Genomic DNA, 20,272 nt, shown 5'->3' on the forward strand with positions numbered 1-20,272 from the left:
GTCCACGTCGTATTGACACTTTGACCGTGCCCATGAAGCTGTCATCAGCTCACAGCAGCGATCCTTTCACCTCCCTCAACATATCCCGAAAAGTCAGCCGTGGTGGAGTGCCACAATGGGTGAAGACAAGTCAACTATACTTGTATGCAACTCTTCACTGCTCTTTATTCCTCTCCAGCGCGTCGAGTTGTGCTGGGTTCCTGGTGTTCACTTGGATAACACGCACACACGTGCCATGATTCAAACTTTGCTGACTATTCGCGTACAAGCATGTCGAGTCGCGGGATGAGATCGACATTGCTAAAGCCGCGACTTTAGCAGACCAGCCCGAGGAGTTTCATGGCGATGTCGGCTTGGCTGGTCCAGGAGACACAGTCTACTTGATCCCCACACCTAGTCCAGATCCTCGAGGTAAGATAGATATTGGTTGACCTGCAGTCCTCAAACGAAATCTTGGTGATCGTAAGGATTACTGACAATCTGAAAACAACAGACCCTCTCAACCTACCTGTGCTCCGAAAATGGGTCAGTCCTTTCCCAAGCCTATTATACAAGTCTCGGTGGTTAATGCGGAGGCTTGTAGTTTCTCCTGACCTTCGTGGCGATATATGCAACCGTCGGGTTGACAATGGTCAGCGGTCTGGTAAGTTCGACGTCCCGTCCACAAGTATTCTCATTCTACTATGTGTGAGCCAAAATGCTGACAAGTTGTCATAGGGAGGAGTCCTTGGTACTTTCATACCAATATACGTAGCAGAAGGGCGTACAGAGGCTGAGATAACCTGTAAGTGTCTGTCTGAAATGTTCATGTTTTCAATTGCTGACTTTTGTGGCGACCAACAGGGCTTATGACCTTTCCAACCCTCTTCATGGGGATTGGAAACCTGATTGGAATGCCGCTCGCTCTAGCCATCGGTCGCCGCCCCGTCTTCTTGATCTCCACTCTCATCCTCGTCCTTTCCGGAGGCCTTTGTGCTGGCCAACAATCCTACACATGGCATCTCGCGGCGCGCTGCATCATGGGTCTGGCAGCAGGGCAATCCGAAGCCCTGTGCCCCCTGATGGTGCAAGAAACATTCTTTCTTCACGAGAGAGGTCGGACCCAGATGTACTTCACGGCCATCAGCAACATCCTGACCAGCGTGTTGACGCTGCTCACGTCGTACATCGCGGCGTCCATTGGCGTCAGCGGCTGGTACGGCCTGGGCACCGGGCTTGCTGGGTTTGTGTTCATCTGCAGCATCTTCTTCGTCCCGGAGACCAAATACGACCGGCCGATCGCGGCATACCAGGGCAAAGGCTCCAGTGTAAGCCAGTTCGCCGGCCAGACGGGCGGTGGGCGGTCTGAGAGTGATGACGCAAGTCCCGTCGCGACGAGCTACCTGGTGCGGCGCATCTCGACCACCGACCCGCGGGAGCTGGACACGGTCAACTACAAGCCACGGACGCTTGCGTCGGACATGCGCCTGTTCGTGAACAAGCCAGACTGGGAGGAAGGTCTCAGGACGTGGCGTCGGATGTTCACGGTCATGCTGTTCCCGGACATTCTCTGGGCCTTTGTAAGTGTTATGGCGGCTTGACAGCTGTGCGATTGGGGGAGCCCTGACTGACCATCATGCAGCTTCTGAATGGCCTCACCATCGGCGTAAACATATCGCTGGGGACAACATATGGTTCCATTCTCGCGGCCCCTCCCTACTCGTGGGCCTCAAAGTACATCTCCTTCGCGATGGCAGGCCAGATCGTCGTGTCATTTGTCGCGCTGCCGCTGCTGGGCGCCGGCTCCGATCACCTCGTCCGCTACCTCTCCAAGCGGAACGGTGGCATCCACCGGCCTGAGTACCGCCTCGTGCCTCTCGTGTTCCCTGTCATCGTGGGCGTCCTGTCTGCTATCCTGTACGGGCAGGCGGCGGCGCACCCAGATCGACTGCACTGGTTCGCGATCGTGTTCGCCGTCAATGCGTACTACTTCGCCTTTGTGGGGGCGAACCAGTGCGGTATCGTGTACTCGCTCGACTCGTACCCGACGAGGTCGGGCCCTGCCTTGGTCGTCATCTGTGCGATGCGTGGCATCTTGAGCTTTGGTACGTCGTACGGCGTCACGCCCTTTATCAAGCAGAGGGGATACGATGGGGCGTATCTGATATACGGTATCTTGACTGGCGTGCTGGGAGCCATGGGTATTGTGATATACTTCTTGAGTGGTCGGATCCGAGCTTTCTGCTCCCGTTGGGCGGTACCGACGAGTGAGACGAAGCCGACGTACTCATGATGGGTGATGGGATGCTATGTGGGCTGGCTCATTCTACAGTCAGTCTTTACAAGCAAGTACTGTGTGCCTTGTTACCTGTGGCCTTCAATATATCATGTGTTGTATAAATTGACTGCGAAGGTGGCCAGTGGAGGTCAGGTGGTCTTGCCGGCTGCCGGCTGCCTGAACAGGTCAAAAACTTTTGCCTGTTTTGTGCCTCTGTTGGTTCTTCTACCTGCCCGCCTGTCCGCCTCCTTGGGCTTCAGGATTCGCACTTCCCACTCCGCCCCCTCCAAAACCCACCACCCTTTATTCTAAAGCACGTTCCCTTCCAGATCTCCAGATCCCCTAGAGGGATAGATATGCCCATCACCATTCAGTTTACGCTCTGTGCAGGTGTCTTCTGCGAGTAGCTGCACGTCCACGCCTTGTCGCGTTGGAGTCGCAGCTCCTTCCAAAGTTTACTTGGGAGACGCGACTGCCCGCCTCTGAACGCGTCTCACATGTCGACCGTCTTCCCCTTGACATCGTGTCAGTTGACCGATGCTACCTGCCTACTGTTGATCCTCAGCTTGTCCCTGACTACACTGTGAACTTGGCTGCGTCAAGCTATTCCCACTAAACGGTGTCCCACAGGAGGTAATCCCAATACACGGTGTCCCATAGGACTCATCCCAAGGGAAATCATCGTACTACACCGTGTCCCACAGGAGGGTAGCCCACAGCACATCATCCCACAGGAGGTTGTCCCATAAGAGGCTATCCTACAGGAAGCTATCCCACAACCACAAAACACCATGGCCGAGCCCCCAGTCAAGGCCGACCCCGGCTCTGACGAGCAGGGTTTTGATGACGCTAATGCCATGGAGTACACGTACCAGAACCTGTCTTCTGATGGCTCGAACCACATCGACCAGCTCATCCGCAGCTCGTCTGTTGTAGAGCTCGAGGCCGGTGTCCAGGTCGGTATTCGCCTGCTTGAGGGCCTCAAGACGGCCCTGAACGCCTACGGAGCTGGAAATCCTCAAGCAGCCCAGTGGCTCCAGTACATTCAACAGGTGGAGGAGACGGCCAAACCAGCTCGCACCGTGATCGGTGTCGTGTAAGTGAACCATCATCCATTTATTACAGTGAACAGTACTTATACCAACAACACAGTGGCGCCACCGGTGCGGGAAAGAGCAGTGTCATCAACGCGGTCCTCGATGAGGAGAGACTGGTCCCCACCAGCGGACTCCGAGCGTGCACTGCTTCAGCCACCGAGATCTCGTACAACCACTCAGACGACCCGAACGAGCTGTATCGCGCCGAAGTCGAGTTCATCAGCGCGGAGCAATGGTATCGACAGCTCAACACCCATCTGGAGGATCTCATCGACGGCAACGGAAACATCTCTCGGGACTGCAACAACCCTGACACCGAGGCCGGAGTGGCATACAGCAAGATCAAGGCTGTCTTCCCACACATGACAAAGGAGCAAATCGTCAGACGCGCGAGCGACCCAGCTGCAATGGCTCAAGAGCCCTCGATCTGCACAGTTTTGGGCAGTGTCAGACTGCTGGGTGCCACTTCTTCCGCAGACCTCTACGACGAGTTGCAGCAATACATTGACAGCAAGGAGAAGACAAGCTCCCAGATGGAGTACTGGCCTCTCATCAAGGTAGTACGAATCTATTGCAAGGCTGCTGCTCTTTCTACGGGCCTTGTCCTTGTCGATCTTCCAGGTAAGCACCTTCCCAATTTAATTCTACTTGTTATAAAGAAAGGAGAAAGAAAGCGAAGGAAAAGAAGGGTAAAAACACTTAAAGAAACGGGGAGGTGTGTCTGCCGCCTGTGGTCCGTGCCTGAGAGCTTTTCGTCAAGTTGCATTTTGGAAAAGGTGCTACAGACGCATGACGGCATACCCCTCCCCAGACTTGTATTCGAGCTCTTGGTCGGTGCTTGAATAGCTGACGATAAATTCTGCAGGTGTGGAAGACAGCAACGCTGCAAGATCTGCTGTCTCCGACAGCTACATCAAGGTGTGCAATGGTCTATGGATCACAGCGCGTATTGATCGAGCTGTCAGCGACAAGACCGCGCAGAAACTCTTCGGAAATAGCTTCAAGAGGCAGTTGCAATCCGACGGAGCCTTCTCTGCCATTACTTTCATCTGCACGAAGGCAGATGATATCCTGTCATCAGAAGTCAAGGACAGCCTGAAAATCAAGGACGAAGTTGGAGATTACTGGGAGCAGATTGAGCTTCTGGACCAGAAGCGCGACAAGCTGAATGTGCAGATCGAAGACCTAAAGAAAGAGAAGGGCGACTGTGAGGCAAAGATGCATAATCTGGACAAGAGCTTCGAAGAATGGGATGACCTCCGAGAAAAGCTGCCCCATGGGCCCGTATATCGGCCTTCTCAGAACAGCAAGAAGCGAAAGCGCAACATTAGCGCGGGCCGACGACGCAAGATGCGAGGCTCTGTCAACGACCTTCCCGACTCCGACGACTCCGACGAATCTGACGACGTGGACAATTCCGAAGATTCTACGGACGGAGAGGATACTCAGGCTCCCCAGGACCAGAGGGTGCCACTGACGAAGGACGATATCAAGACTGAGCTGGAGAGCCTCAAGGCGCAGAAGAAGGAGACCCGCCGTTTCAAGAAGAGTCTCAGCAAGGGACTTGCACAGGCTAAGATGGAGTTGGCCCAAATCAATGCCGACGATGCCTTAATGCACTGAAATGACGTCGCTCTGCATCCAGGGCAGGAGCAAGTACGTGAAGGACTGCATCAAGGGACACTTTGTAATGGGAATCAAAGAGTGAGTGTTGCCTTCCCAATCACGAGGCATTCAACTGCTTGGCCATCAAATTCGACTATCCGCTTTCCTTGTTCTTCACCTTTGGTTTGGCATTTTGTCGTCTCTCGCCATTGTTTGGATCTGCTGACTGGTTTCAAAACATTTAGACTCGACCAAGAGCTTGCCATCGAGAAAGATGAGGCCAATTTCGACCCGGAGAACGAGATCCGAAACTACGATGAAGTCGCACGAAACCTTCCCGTTTTCTGCGTCTCAGCACACGCTTACCAGAAACTGGCTGGAAGACTTGAGAAGGATGCAGTCCAAATCTATGGTTTCGCCACGCTGGACGACACCGAGATTCCCCAGTTGCAAGAGCACGCAAAGAAGTTGACAGAGCATGGCCGCATAAGCACTTCCCTCCTCTTTCTCAGCGAGTTGAACCAGCTCTTGAACTCCATGAGGCTCTGGGCTGCGACAAGTACCCGCACGGCTATGAGCGAGAAGGATCAGATGGTTGACGAGAAGGTTTTGCGTGCTTGCTTCATGAAACTTGAGAATGTGAGTACTTATACGTTCTTTTACCTTCTCTTCCGTACACTGATCTTTGTTTTCAGGCCTTTCGTCAAGCCGTTGTGGACTGCCACTCTTCTATGAAATACGGCCTTCAAGCGCTGCTCTACAAGGCTTTTGATCACCTCATTCCGGTCGCTTCTAGCAGCGCCGTTGAGACTGCGTTGTAAGTGGAATTTGGAGATTTTTGCAGGCAATTGACATCATTGCGCGAGATACATTAGTCCTCCACGAAAGACTTGAACCCGATTTTTGCTACACCATATGCTGCCTTTGAACCACCCTGATTACCTTTTCCACTGTACCACCTGCCTTCAGCACCAAGTGCGGTCTACTAAATACTGATAAAATTTGTACCAGTGGATGGGGTAAGCCTAGATCTGATGGTGGCATGTACTGGGGATCGTACAAAGCCACGTGCCGACGCAACGGTTCTTGGACTGGGATCTATGGTTCGAGAGACTTCAACGAAGAGCTGTTCGAGCCGATTGATAGGCGATTGGCCGGAAGGTGGGAGAGGGCATTCCAACACCACATCCCTTCGGCCTTGGCAAAGTTCATCGGAGGATGCAAGATGGTCCTCGAGGCATTCCACGACGACGTGGCTACCAACGTACCGGGCGCGGCTGCGAACCCTGCTGGGCTCAACATGCTGGGCCAGCAGAAGCGGACCTATCAGATGATGCTGGACACCACCCCCAACTCCATTGGTGCGAAGATCACAGAAACTCAGCGAGAGGCGAACCGGGGATTTATCCCGGTCATTCAAGAGGCTATGGAGCCTGCCTACGATGCCTGCGCGAGAGAGCGAGGTGAGTATTTATGCAAATCCTCCGGCGCGATGCCTCACTAACGGAAGTGTTAACAACAGGCCCCGGCACCTTCGGTCGTATGAAGTCCACCATGGAGTCTCACGTGAACGCCACCCGCAACAACATGTTCCGAGCGGCGTGCGACGTCGTCAGGGGACAGCTGGACGGGATGTGCGCGGACGTCGAGCAATGGATGACGGTCTTCATAAACGACCTGTTGACCAAGCTGCAGCGAGACTACCTCACCACCCTCGTCGGTGAACACGCCGAAGTCACTGCTGCGGTCCCCTGGGCCGAGCAAATGCTGCACGGCCAGGTTTGGCCCATCCTCGAGGATGCCGATTCTCGGTTCGCGCAGATCTGCTTCCCGGCGGGTGGCGGAATCCCCGCGGCTCCAGTGGGCTCGGAGCAGGAGGACGAAGACCTTATTGCTCGGCAGCTGGAGGACGTTTCTGAGTCAGACACAAAGCCAGGTACAAAGCAGGAGCCGCTCTGAGGATGGCTAATGGTGGACGTTCGAGTGTACAAGAGTGCTCTCCGAGTTTTCGGAGGGTATAGTTTGGATCCTCGCGGCATGCTGATCTGGGTAGTTGAGGGCGTCATAAAAGAAAAAGGGCGTCTAGAAGTTTCGGGTGATGTCAAGAGGCTAATGGCTGTATGAGCCGACGAGGTAGTGCTTTCTTAATTAGCATCTGTCTTTCCTCACCGAAAGTCACATCATAATGGAAAATGTCTTGGAAAAACCTGCATCCAAGGTATCCCACGTGAGGCCATTGCTGCACGGGTATGTAGTAAAATGATAGAAGTATCATGTGGGGATTTCTCCCACAGGAGGAACTAGATTTATTACAGGGCATTATCCCATAACAGGTTATCCCATAACAGGTTGTCCTATAGAAGGTTGTCCTATGGCAGGTTATCTAATGGTAGGTTGTCCTATAATAGATTATCCTATGATAAGTTATCCTAAGATAAGTTATCCTATGGTAAGTTATTCTATGGTAGGTTATCCTACGGTAGGTTATCTTATGATAGGTTATCCCATGGTAGATTATCCCATGGCAGGTTGTCCTATGGTAGGTTGTCCCATGGTAGGTTATCATACGATAAGATACCCTATACCCTACTAGTATAATAGGCTACCCCATAGTAGGTTGTCCTATAGTAGGTTGCCGTATCTGAGACTATCCTATAGTGGTTATCCTATCATAGGTTAACCCGTAACGAACAGGCATGATTTAATCATCAAGGTTTCCCCAATGTTGCCAGGTACCTAGATAGGTGTATTTGCAGTCATGTTCCCGGGTAGGTGTGTTACAACCCAGAATGCTTCCAGCATTGCCGATTGCGTTGACCTTTCTTCACCGTAGATTAATCTCACACAGATGTGTGTTTAGAGCAAAGTTCAGCAGATGAATGCTCACCAATCATTCAGGTGTGGCTGTGGCATTTGAACACTTTGTTACCCCTCGTCCGAATAGTCAATGTGAGAGGAAACCATACTTGAATGGCTAACCTAACGCTCGGCCCCGACATGTGAAGACTCAGGTCTCTGTTGCTTATAATGATTGTGAAACACGGCTCAAGAAGTTAAGGACCTAATCATTTGACGATTGGTCTTGGATCATTTCGACCGAACCTACGCCTCTTGGCGCTCACACCCTCATTTGTCGAAACTGGGTTGCAAACTCAATTGAGCTGTCTCCGTAATGTAGGTAACGGTCTGAAATTCTACCTCGTATATTCACCTCTCGCGCTGAGCTGCCCCTGAATCTGGAATAGTCCTAAGGTCAGAATACGACCGTGCTATGGTGAGGTGGGGTGAGTCTAAAGTGAGCTTTACTGAGTATGGATCGGTTCGGTTATACTTGTTCGGGATGTGCCGGCAGCCCGGACTAGACCTGTCCCTTGACCAGGCTCAAGGCTCCCAGGCGGACGGAGGTACTCTAAGTCCTAGATTCTGGTCACAAGATGACCAGTAGTAAGTTCGCCATGGTGTGTGTATCGGACTTCAAAGTCGTAAGTATACCAAGCGGCTCGCAACATAGTGTCTTCATGAATTTATTTTCTTCACCATCTCCTGGCCTCGCTTGGTTTCTTGCTTCATTGTGTAGCGAGAACTTCTCGCAACAGACATAATCTTGTTGAGTGAATGTCGCAAAGGCTTCCTGCAAAACTCCGCACTTTAGGAAAATGGCATTGTAGTTACAACCGGACTCTGACTCGCAAGGTAATTTCTATTACGGGCAACATCCATCCTGATATGATTTGTTTAGCTATGCCCATGGGATACACCTTCCTACTGCATCCCAATACTCAGTAAAATGGTCAGTTACTGGCCCGTAGCGAATCTCCGGAGTACTTTGGTGCAAGAGCCTCTATTCATGAGTTTTCATCTTGGTCAAGTGATTTTCTGAGCATTGTTAATGCATCCGCAGCCGAAATTCGGTTTTCAGGCAGGAACCTCATGAGTCCTTGCATGATAGGTAGCAGAACCTGAAGCTTTGGCTCATGAACGCTATCACGAAACTTCTGCTCCAGTCGTGGTACTTCCGGCTTTTCATCCTCTATATCACCTGTTAAAAATATTCTCTTTGTTTCGAATGGAATTGTCGAACGTAGACTTACCTAATATTTCGTCCAAACCATTTGAGGTGGTGCGCTTCATTTCCTCCCATTTTGGTCGCCATTCCGCTGGCAAGTCTTCATTGAAGTCAATCATATTACCGATCCATCCGTCAATCCCGTACGCTAGGAATGGCTTTTGAGAAAATATATGAGAAAGTAAATCTGTAATGAATTTGATCAGCCTTTGCGACTTCGAAACCGAAGTATTCATACTTACTATCCATCCAGCACGCCACAGGTCCATTCTGTAGTCGATGCGTGGGGTAAACACGGTCTCGGGTGCGTTCAGGCCAAAAGGCTGTGCAATTTTAACAGGCTCAGCCCCTCGACAAAACGCTTCACCCCAGTCGATAAGGCGAATGTCCTCTTCGTCCTCTTCTAACCAGTCTTCCCATCGTGTGCTTTCCACGATGTACTTGGGTAAGCTATCCTTTAAGGGCTCGTCGTCGACTGGACGCAATTCTTCAGTCTTTGGAGGCCCAAGAATCTCAGCCAGGCGTTCTTCGGAACAGTCTTTGAAACAAGAGCTGGTAAAAGCTATGTTGCGTGCACTGACATCTAAACACATTTCCGGTTAGCACTGGCTCCCCATATCAATGCTTTTGTAGAGTACTTACCTCCTTGTGCATACCCGGCCTTATGCAGTGATGCAAGGGCTTGAAGCAGTTGCTTGGTGATTCTCAAAATAGTATCCACCTCGAGGCGTTCCCCAGGTTCATTGTACTCGTTGCTGACGACATAGCCGACACTAGGACCGAGCAGTTCCAGTACGAGACATTGATGATTGCCGTTAAGTCCTGCGTGTACGAACGAGTCTAGCAGACGGACGACATGTTTTATAGAGTTGTCCTCTTGCAACGCACGCAGCGTTTGCAGCTCTCGGGACCGGGATGTAGCGTCGGCTGTTAGGATCTTCAGGGAGACCCACTGATGTTGCCTGTGATTACATACTATCAGTTGTGTCCGGGTGAGAGCAGAGGGTGTCCAACCACCTACTGGTTATCTCTGGCTAGCCACACTGTCGAGAACCCGCCCCCCCCCAGCCTAACTTGTCGACTATTCGGTAACGTCCCTTTCTGAAGAGATCCCCAAGGTGGACGGGGTGATACCCTCCTGGTTCATAGCGAGACAGATTTTCCTCGTCCCATAGCTCCTTGATCTGATAATGGCAGGCAAGAAATTCAGCATTCATGACGCCACCTAGCCTGTCTGAAAAAAGGTTGATGGAAAGTCAGGGAGTAGGGACAGATCAGATGCAGGCCGGGTAGCGATTTGTGATTGCGACGAGGTGAGTGTTAATCCGTGAAGAAGTTAAGTGTGTTAGAGCTGGGGATGAGCAGGCGGTTTTAAGGAGGGGGATTAAGTAATCAGGTCGCCTGCCTCAGTGGGTTCGGCCGCCCCCAGGAAAGACCGGGCGGTCGTTCAGTGACTGTGCCGCACCCCACTACATTCGATCCACATATCTAAGAGTAAAAAGTGAACTACACACCAAAACCACTGTGCCTCTTTCCTCAGCTATTGTGGAGCCATGTTGGCTGCTGCGGACTGCTCTCTCAGTGGAGATCGGTCGCAATGAGACCAGTGCAAGTAGCTCCGAAATAATGGATACCTTTGAGGTCAAGTCTAGCCCGGGAATTGCGGTACCTCGCGGCCACAAAACGTGATTCTCCTGACCAATCAATAGAATCGAATCTCAGGATTATTGTACAGAGGGATCGTACTAAGGTACTGCGCTTTACCTTACTCAGTAGTATACTCGCGAGATCTCCCAGATAACATGCTAAGGCTGGCTTGAGGAGAGGACATCTCCCTGCTTACCTAATCAGGTAGGTAGCTATGCACCTGAGTGGGCGATATGCAGGTAAAGTTGTCAAAGTCAAAATGCGCATTAGAGATTCGATATTCTGTTGTGTCACTTTCTTGAAGACAGCAGTAAATTGCTCTTGTTCTTAGGCAGGACCAGGGCGTGGTCTGTATATTGATCTGTATATTTTAATCTAACTGGAAAACATCGTGCGAATTGGACGACTCGGCTGATGACCTGCAGACCTATCAAAGTGGGACGCGGTCACACATTAGGACACATTATTGTAACATTTATCCACATGTCTCTAAAATAAGATCTTCTACGGCACTGTCGCAGACTTGTGTCCCCTCAATCAGCGGAATACCAGTCACCACCGAAGCAAGTAGGAAGGCCCACTGTATCATACCTCGCTGCACCAGCCCACCAGATCCACATGCTGGCCATGAAAATCCTTAGATCGCTGTCAGTTTGTAGCCATTGTATCTATGTTTAGTATCCAGGCCGCAGCAGTGTCGTTGGTGCCGGTTTGAGGCCCTCACGAAGCCCTCACGAGGCCGCGACTGGACCAACAGCTGGAACAGAGATAGGATCAATACTCTGCAAGACTCCGGAAGAGGATGCTGTTACCTGTAAGCCCCATGTATCCTAAATAAGTATAAGAAGCAAAGTCTTTATCTGCCAAACGAAAGTTGTCTGCAGAATCACAACAATCATTCCAACCTTCATTCAAGAAAAGTGCTCTTCACTCTCAACCCCTTAAAATTTCAAGCCCTTTTTAACCATTTACATATTAAACGTATTATATTTTTGAAAGCTTTCTCTGCTTCATAACTATTTATCACTTGAAACTTGCTCTTATATACTCACTGCACAATGCCTGTTATAGTTACTTATGAAGGCGCATAAAAGATTGCAGAGTTTAAGACGTGAATCAACACGGCGGGGAATAACTCCTCGCAGGGCCATATATTTAACCAGGCAAAAGTCATGTAAGTTATTTAAACTACCATACCTTTAGTAAGTAGTTTATTAAGTCTTATTATTAATATAATTAATGCCTTAAGGTTTAAGTTTTTAAAATATGCTTTAAAGCATATTTATAAGGAACTAAGTGTTTCTTTTGCTATATAAGAGGGCAAGCCTTAATACCTTAAGTTACCTTATAATTTTATATAGTTAATAATATTTATACCTATTTACTTATTAAAGAAAAACTAGCTTTAATAATATGCTAAAAAAAACTTAAAAAAGGAGCTAAAAATTAGCTATTTAAGGCTTAATTATTTATAAGAAAACCTTTATTAAATTAATAAATATAACTATTATTAATTAAGCTTATATGGGCTTTAAAGGGGCCGTAATCTCCCTTTTATAAGCAGGAAAGGCCTAGAAAAAAACCGAAGGCTTTAACGGGAGTTAAACCCACTGCCTTCGCGTTTACCATTACGCAAAGGCCACCCGGCGTCTCTACCAGCTACGCCACGGTGCCAGTTATGTGAGTTATGTTTGATAATTTAGGCGTGCTGTGACAGTTGTGGTATTTATAATACTGATCTTGTTGCTAGAAACAATCTCCATTAGAGCATGCAGACTTCTTGGGACCCATACCCTGAGCCTCATGCTACCGTCTTGTTGACCAACGCTAGCCTCAGAACTCAGGGGCTCTCTACCACCCTCCATTGGCGTTTAAAGGCAAATGGAGGCAGTGCTAAGTGTTTCTATGCACCGGCGCCCATGAGTACCGCAGCCCGACAAGCAAAGTTGGACGAGAAGAAATCGAGGAGGGAGAGGAGGAAGTCTCGCAACGCCCCTGGAGCCAAGGAGGCGAGGGATAAAGCCTCTCAGGCCGCAAACAATGCAAAGAGAGAGGCTGACAAGAAGGCTGCAGCAAAGACTGCAGAAGCTTCATCGAGCAATAAGTAAGAAACGAAAAACAGACCATAGGGTTGTATACTTAGCTGGCTGAGTATTACTGTCAAGGTTGCTGGTTAGATAGTCTGAGGGGCAGGCCCCATATCCACTCATTAGGCAAATTTCTCATATTAGTCAGAATCGGAGAGACTGTTGTGAAGTGCCCGTGTAGTCTCCTTGCACAGCAGTCTCTGCTCTTGCAGCTTTATGAGAATCCCGCCTTCTTTTCTTATACGCAAGGGTTAGTCACTCGCATATGCAACTCCTTTCATATAAAATAGGATTTAAGGAATTATTTCCGTGTTTTTAATGCTTTTAAGGGTATCACGTTTTGCCGAGCCTGTCCTTCTCGACTCGGACAACATCCCAGTCATCGATCCATCTCTTTCATACGCGTCGCAGACGTATCGTGAGTTCGGGACTGTTTTCTGGCCGGATATAGCCCGAACAAGGCCTCAGAACCCAGCTTGGGCCATGTTCAACACCCCCGTAAGCAATGACCCAATCCTGCCTTTGAAAGCGCTTAAGTTGTCTTGAAATGCTGTAGCCACATACTCAGGCTTAAGAGATACTCTCCCAGCCAATTTTCCGCTGTACATCAAAAGGCTAACCTAACACACTCCAGTGCCGCATGGACGAATACGAGCAAGAAAGTGGACAGCTCCTAGTTGACAAGACACGCTTCTGGTATCACCTACAGCTGGCTTCTTTCCTAAACAACGAGCACGTGCCTACTACGGCGAGCTCCTCCTCGGGGATAAAGACACATTCAGGTTCGCCTGGCATGCGCTCAAGACAAAGTACGGGAAGCCCAGGAGGTGGCTCACGAGCATCGGGACGGTGAATGATGGCTTCTACTGCGGCCACTCGCTCGCGCAGTACCACCCGGATGACGGCGACGACCGCATCGCGTTCGTCCACGGCGGACTGGTCAAGACCGTCCACCCGGAGGTGATGAGATGGAACCGGGAAAAGGGGGGCTACGTTCGGGATTACAAGCGCGCACTGTCAGATAAGAACCCGGCGGTGAGTGTGGATGTGGGCATTAAATTTGACGGGGCTCTGTACAAGCCTGACCATGGCCCTGACTTCCATGCTGCCATGTGCACATATATGTTTGACGTTGAATCGAGGAATCTGGATGAGATTCTCCCCGGGTTTGAGCAGGTATTTGAGGAGATAGGGGGTTACTGGGCATTGGAAAGTCCTCAAACTTGAGGCTTCCGTCATGGATTGTTCCAAAGACTGAAATCTGATTATTGCCCAAGAGTCTGAACAGTGAAAAATATCTGAGCTTTCCCTTGAGGCATTACGAACCCGTGACCTGGGGAGCCTCTTGAGACATTCCTTCTGCGTTGTCCGAGACACCATCTCGTATTGTCCCTGCTATCTTACCGTATTCGTCCACAGCGAAGACGGTGTAGTACTTTTTGCTGTTGACGACAACCAAAAAATCGTCGTCACCAAAAATTGCCAATGAATGGCCGCCCCAGTCACCTGACAAATCGTCCTGAGCGAAGTAATTAATAGGATACAAGTGTCCATCAGACGGCTGTAGACCCGACGATCTTGGACAGTCCCTGGCGTGGAATCCTTCCCAATTACAGTGGCCGCCAAAGAAGGACAACATGTAGCGCAGACCAATGCCGGCACCAATGCACGACGTCGAAGGAGAGACATCAGGAGCGCGGATAACATCATACTTCGGGTTTCCCTGTTCCGATGCTTCGATCGCAGCTCGGGGCGCGTTTTTGTCGATCAATTCCGGCGACACAGACGTCATAACACTTTCTAGGGCCCTTTCGGGCGTTTGGCTCTTGAATACAATGTCTGAGCCTGCTCCACGCCCGCGAGGATTTGGAGGTCGCCCTAATGCCACAAGGGGGCAGGGTCGCACTCTTAACTTCTCTGGGCTGGCCTGCCCGAGTACCAAGTGATTGTTCCAGACTAAGGAGATGTCTCGGTTGGCGTTCATCGGTGCTTCGAACCTTAGATCTCCGAATGATTTGCTAATAGTGTTGAACGTAACGCCGCTGACTTGGACACCACCATCGAGATGGTTTTCCTGCTCCAGTAGCTGGTATGTGCCGTGTGCATCAACCCTGTGAGCGCCGAAAACTATCCAGTGGCGTCTGTCAGGTGGAACCCTGTAGGTGAATATTCGACAACACCGTTTGTTCCTGAACTCGCACACCCAGAGGAGGAGAAAAATGTCAGGGTCGAAAGCTCTTTCGTTAAATGTGGCCATGAAGAACACATCTTCGTCCCTGGGATGGAACATGACTCTCGAATTCTGTATCTCGTAAGCTGATAAAGGCTCTCTAGGAGTGCGTTCGGGCTTTGCGGGCCCTCGATATTCGCCTTCGTCCTGCGGCATGGCCACATCGATATTGGCAAGACCGTGACCAAAAGACCAAAGCAGCAGCTCGCCACTCTGTGTCACGACGACTACAGATCGATACCGTGTGAAACATCTGTGTGGTGGGTTCTGCAGAGTAACCCGATCAAAGGCATGTGACGTCAAGTCCCACGCGTATCTAGTGCTATGATTAGCAGGGTGTGGAACCATTCGTGTATTTTGGACGCACAAAACTCGTTCCCCAACAACTCTAGCCACCACAAGGTCTCGTCCAAGTGCCCAGAGTGCCAACTTGATTCCTTGGGTCCGCATAGAGGGCAGAGAAAGATCCCACCGCCTATGTGCATGAAAATCGTGCACGAGTATCGAGTTCACCCATTCGCCAGGGGCCGGCGACAATTGCCAAGCAAGGCGGCCATCAGCGTAGAGATACTTGCTCACGGTAGGGCCTGAGGTCGGAAATCCTAATCTAGATGCTGGTCCGGCTTGGCGGAGCGCCTCGATCCGTGCCGTTGCAGAAACCGGTGGCGGGATGTGTCGGGATGCAGAGCAGGTGAGGTCCTGGAATGTGCGGCCTCGCTGAAGGCCCTCGACGCGATCCACGGGGAAAATTCCATCGGACCCCTTGAGGAATCCGCACGTAAACCTGGCAAGCGACAGAAGCGTCAGCATACTGTTCACACAGGGATGGGAGGAGGTTCACTTGCCTGGTCCGAAATCTCCCGGTGTCTCTCAAGTGTCGTCTCCTGATAACTTGAAGTAGCTCCGAGGATTGACAATCCCTTTCGGAAAGAGCGGGAAACCACTTCTTTAGCAGGTCATCGGTCAACTGCTCGCACTGCAGGAGCAGACCTCTCCATCTGCGGCAGACATTGGTGCAGTAGTAGATGTCTGTAATGTCGAGCAGGTCGACGATCTGAAGCTGGATCTCGTGTGGCAAATTGGCCCCAGAGGACTTGGAGACGCCGCAGAGAACGTCAAATCTACGCTCCAACCGTTGAAGAGCGGTTTGGAAGCATTGAAGCTCGTCATCACTCAGGCGCTCAGCAATACCAAGGATAATTTGCTCCCTGGCGTCGGAGCTGGCGACATCAAAAGCTCGAAGGAGTTTGGCTGCCATCATGATCTTGCGCTCCCGTTTATCCAAGGGGAGAATTGCGCGAGAAGAATCTCTCGCAGTACCTGATCTGGAGCAGGGAATTACACGCGAGCCATCCCTCAACAGTTTATCCCATAGGATGTTATCCTATCGAAGGTCGCCGTGTTCCACTGGAGTTTATGCTGAACACAAATAGCAGCTGGCAGGCAATTATTTGACGATGAGAAGGAACAATGGATGATACTTGTAGTGTATGCCCACATCAGGCGTGATGTATTCAAGCCACGTCTTGATGGGTTGACCTTGGCACTTGATGAGCTTGACCCTGGTGACCTCGCCTGTGAGACAGGGCAGTCAGTGGACCACAGCAGTAGGCCTGGGTACGTACCTGGGCCTCGGTATCCCTGGGGCCTTATCTAATCAGCGCAACTCCGAGCTCCGGCCTTTGGAGCCATGACACAATAAGGCGACATGTCGGATCCCCTGGATTCTCTCCTCTTCTCTTACCACACAGCAAACCATCAACACACATCATGGCTGGCGCCACAAAGAGCGGTGGTATACAGCCGCTTCCCCCTCCGAGCACGGCCAGCGAGAGCACGAATCCCCTGCTCCAACCATCCCCATCCTCCACCGAGGACGACGCCTCCTCCGTCCTCAGCAGCCCGGCCTCTTCCTACCGCTCCGACTCACCAAGTCCCTCCTTCAGACGTAGGCACCGCGCTGCCCTCATCACGAAACGAAATGTCTCCTTCATCGGTGCCATGTTGGCTGCCCTCTGCGCTGGCTCCATAACAGCTTTCTCGCTGTACGGCCATCTCTTCCAGGAGCGCCTGCACTACACCCAGTACCAAGTCAATGGAATATCCATCGTTGCATCCTTCGCGCTCTACATCCTGGTCCCATTCTTCGGCTACACATGCGACCGCGTTGGGCCTGCGCCGCTCGCCGGCTTGTCTGCCGTGCTGTTCGGTGTTGGCTACGGCCTGGCGGCCGGACTCTACAAGCAGGGCGAGGCAGATGGATCAAAACCGGGGAAGCTCTCCTACGCCCTGATGACCGTTGCTTTCGTCTGCATTGGAATGGGCTCTTGCGCCCTCTATATCAGTTCGGTCACCACGTGTGCCAAGAACTTTGGAAAGGGCAAGCATCGTGGGCTAGCGCTGGCGATGCCTATCACGGCTGTTGGGCTGAGCGGCATGTGGCAGAGTCAAGTTGGCAGCCGCTTGCTGTATGAGCGCAATCCTGACGGAAGCAAGGGAGATGTGGATGTCGTCTCCTTCTTCATATTCCTTGCAATCTTGCTCTTTGTGGTGGGCACGATCGGGTCTTTCACCATGAAGGTCATTGATGAGCAGGATCTCATTGACGAAGCCGTGGAGGAGCTCGAGAGGAGTGGCCTCCTCGATGGCAGCGCATTGTTCACGCCAGGGCGCACTTCTGCTGGTGGCTATGGCACGATCGAGAGGTCCAACCCGCTGGATGATGAGGAAAACGCCAGCCTGTTGGATCCAGCCAAGGATTTTGAGGATGATGCAAGGTTCAAGAAAAACTGGGTTCTCAATGCCGAGACTCGACGATTCCTGAACGATCACACCATGTGGTTCCTCGCGGCTGGGTTCTTCTGCACGATCGGGCCCGGTGAGGCTTTCATCAACAACATGGGTACCGTCATCAAGACTCTTTATCCGCCGACTGCCATTCTCATCGGCTCGTCGACATCAGCCGCGACACATGTTTCCATCATTTGTGCAACAAGCACAGTAGTTCGTCTCCTGGTGGGTGCGCTGACGGATCTCGTGGCGCCGACGCCAGAATCACAATATGTGCAGATCCCTTCGTCCCAGCCTCCTCGCACGATCCTACACCGGATGAAGTTCTCTATTTCTCGCGTCACATTCCTACTCTTCTTTGCACTTCTCATGTCCATAGGCTTGGCCGTGCTAGCCTCGGGCGCGATACAAAATCACGGCGAGCGATTTTGGATCGTTTCCAGCCTCATCGGTGCTGGGTATGGAGCGCTCTTCAGCATTACTCCGATTATCGTGACGATAATCTGGGGCGTCGAGAACTTTGGTACCAACTGGGGCATCGTGGCGACATTCCCAGCACTAGGGAACACGCTCTGGGGACTGGTCTACTCGGCTGTCTACCAAGCTGGCGCAGAAAAGAGCCCCAACCCACCAGAGGCAGGGAATGGCGACCTCTTCTGCTACGGGACTCAGTGTTATGCCACCGCTTACTGGGCGATGGCGATCAGTGTCTGGATTTCTTGCCTACTAGTGCTATGGGCCTGGAAGGGAAAGAATGGATGGTCCCAGCGAGGTATTGTGATTTGATTTCAAATTGGTTAAGAACTCTTCTACATTCGTTGCATTTCCTTATCAACAGTTTTGTCTTAACGGTCACCTCAGAATCATCTCCTCTTGTCGAACATGCATCAGTTGGGCGTTCGGGGGATAGAAGGCATTTGGTGACTGTTCATGTATTCGAGCCAGAAAGACCTCCGGTCTAGATATATATACATCAGCGGCTGCTCATCCCATATGTTTCATAAATAGATCTGTAAATCTACGCGGCCTCCTTGCCCTTAGTCTCTGCAACAAGCTTCTCGATTTCCCACAGGATCTCGGACTTCCGCGTCTGGCCGCACCAGCTCCCCTCGACCGCGTTCACCGCAATCGTGTTCCACTCGTCCACGCTGAGGTTGAAAGCCTCCTGCACGGCGTAGTAGTTGTCCAGGATATACCCTCCAAAGTACGCCGGGTCGTCGCTCGAGATGCTGAATCGCACGCCCTTGTCCAGGAACGTCCGGATCGGCACCTCGCTGATCTTGGTGACGCCCCTGAGCACCACGTTGGACATCGGGCACACGCTCAGCAGTACCCTCTCCCTCGCCAGCCTCTCCATCACGGCCTCGTCGTGCCTCGCGTTCACGCCGTGGTCGATCCGCGACACGCTCAGCTCGTCCAGCGCCTCAGTAACATACGCTGCGGGACCCTCCTCGCCCGCATGCGCAGTTAGCCGGACGCCCTCCTTTTTCGCCAGGTCGAACGCCTCCTTCCACATCTTGGGCGGGCTGTCCTTCTCGGTCGAGCACAGGCCCATGCCCGCCAGGGTGCCGTCGCGGAAGTGTCCCGCGTCGCGCATGGTCTGGAAGCAGGCCACCGACTCCGGCACGGGCAGGTGCCGCAGCAGGCACGGGATCAGCAGGCTCGAGACGCCGAGCTCCTCCGGCGCGCCTCCGCGCCTTGGTGAAGCCGCCCACCACCGTCTCGTACGCCACGCCCCGGTTGACGTGCACCTGCGGGTCGAAGAAGACCTCGGCGTGCCGCACCCCCTGGGCCGCCGCCTTCTCGAAGTAGGCGTAGGCGAGGTCCTCGAAGTCGGACTCCTTGATCAGCACCGTGAACCCGATGTAGTAGTAGTGCAGGAAGTCGTCCAGGGACGAGAACCTGGCGTAGCGCTCGTACAGGGCCGCCGGGGACGCGAACGCCGGGTCCTCAGAGACAGCGGGGAGGGCGATCTTGTTGCGCTCCGAGAGCTGGAAGAGCAGCTCCGGGCTGAGCGAGCCCTCCAGGTGCATGTGGTGCTCGCATTTGGGCAGCGCTGCGAGGAACTCGTGCACGTTGTTCTCTGTCATTTTGGATCTTAGGTGTGTGTAGATCAGATGGCTGGTGGTTTCTGCTACACCGGGTATCTCTTTGGATCACTTCAGAGACAGTCTGTGTAACGCCTTGTCTGTGAGAACACGATCTGCCGCCTCGGTCTGCGAGGCCGCCTTGAGGTGATTTGTGACGATGTGCTGGTGTTGTGAACCGGTCGATGGACTGTCACTTCCGGTACGCGAGAGCAACTTGGTGTTTATCACGACCGATTCCTCCTAACTAACCTAAGACTTCTAAGCGACGTTGTGTAAACGAGGGAACCGCAGCTTGGTCACTTTGTGTACCGTTGACGCCTCGATTGAGATTCTGCTGTCCACCCCTTTTTCACTGAATCGGTAACAGATTGACTGACTCAAATTGGCCCGACGAAGAGGAAGG

General features: G+C 51.9%; 7 protein-coding genes across 7 annotated transcripts; 4 read left to right on the forward strand and 3 right to left on the reverse strand.

The window, feature by feature from the left end:
- Positions 1–115: 115 nt before the first annotated feature.
- INS49_011077 (uncharacterized protein) lies at positions 116–2,272 on the forward strand (the record flags this gene model as incomplete). The annotated part of the gene is made up of 7 exons (XM_043171796.1): positions 116–142; positions 270–411; positions 494–525; positions 637–643; positions 770–784; positions 844–1,559; positions 1,622–2,272. The coding sequence occupies 7 exons, from the start codon at positions 116–118 to the stop codon at positions 2,270–2,272; spliced, it is 1,590 nt and encodes a 529-aa protein (XP_043023541.1).
- A 776-nt stretch (positions 2,273–3,048) lies between these two features.
- On the forward strand, positions 3,049–6,918 carry INS49_011078 (uncharacterized protein; the record flags this gene model as incomplete). Its single annotated transcript, XM_043171797.1, has 8 exons — positions 3,049–3,353; positions 3,410–3,975; positions 4,220–4,937; positions 5,005–5,058; positions 5,205–5,598; positions 5,655–5,776; positions 5,971–6,422; positions 6,482–6,918. The coding sequence occupies 8 exons, from the start codon at positions 3,049–3,051 to the stop codon at positions 6,916–6,918; spliced, it is 3,048 nt and encodes a 1,015-aa protein (XP_043023542.1).
- A 2,064-nt stretch (positions 6,919–8,982) lies between these two features.
- INS49_011079 (uncharacterized protein) lies at positions 8,983–10,242 on the reverse strand (the record flags this gene model as incomplete). Its single annotated transcript, XM_043171798.1, has 5 exons — positions 8,983–8,987; positions 9,051–9,183; positions 9,268–9,608; positions 9,668–9,987; positions 10,160–10,242. 5 exons carry the CDS (start codon positions 10,240–10,242, stop codon positions 8,983–8,985), a joined length of 882 nt encoding a protein of 293 aa, XP_043023543.1.
- Positions 10,243–13,242: 3,000 nt separating this feature from the next.
- On the forward strand, positions 13,243–13,986 carry INS49_011080 (uncharacterized protein; the record flags this gene model as incomplete). The annotated part of the gene is made up of 3 exons (XM_043171799.1): positions 13,243–13,257; positions 13,394–13,421; positions 13,469–13,986. 3 exons carry the CDS (start codon positions 13,243–13,245, stop codon positions 13,984–13,986), a joined length of 561 nt encoding a protein of 186 aa, XP_043023544.1.
- Positions 13,987–14,077: 91 nt separating this feature from the next.
- Positions 14,078–16,247, reverse strand: INS49_011081 (uncharacterized protein; the record flags this gene model as incomplete). The annotated part of the gene is made up of 3 exons (XM_043171800.1): positions 14,078–15,305; positions 15,357–15,773; positions 15,934–16,247. The coding sequence occupies 3 exons, from the start codon at positions 16,245–16,247 to the stop codon at positions 14,078–14,080; spliced, it is 1,959 nt and encodes a 652-aa protein (XP_043023545.1).
- A 512-nt stretch (positions 16,248–16,759) lies between these two features.
- Positions 16,760–18,565, forward strand: INS49_011082 (uncharacterized protein; the record flags this gene model as incomplete). Its single annotated transcript, XM_043171801.1, has 1 exon — positions 16,760–18,565. The coding sequence occupies one exon, from the start codon at positions 16,760–16,762 to the stop codon at positions 18,563–18,565; it is 1,806 nt and encodes a 601-aa protein (XP_043023546.1).
- Positions 18,566–18,797: 232 nt separating this feature from the next.
- INS49_011083 (uncharacterized protein) lies at positions 18,798–19,869 on the reverse strand (the record flags this gene model as incomplete). Its single annotated transcript, XM_043171802.1, has 2 exons — positions 18,798–19,379; positions 19,429–19,869. The coding sequence occupies 2 exons, from the start codon at positions 19,867–19,869 to the stop codon at positions 18,798–18,800; spliced, it is 1,023 nt and encodes a 340-aa protein (XP_043023547.1).
- Positions 19,870–20,272: the final 403 nt, after the last annotated feature.

This window comes from Diaporthe citri (genome assembly GCF_014595645.1).
Source record: "Diaporthe citri strain NFHF-8-4 chromosome Unknown scaffold_5, whole genome shotgun sequence".
Classification (NCBI taxonomy): Eukaryota; Fungi; Ascomycota; class Sordariomycetes; order Diaporthales; family Diaporthaceae; genus Diaporthe; species Diaporthe citri.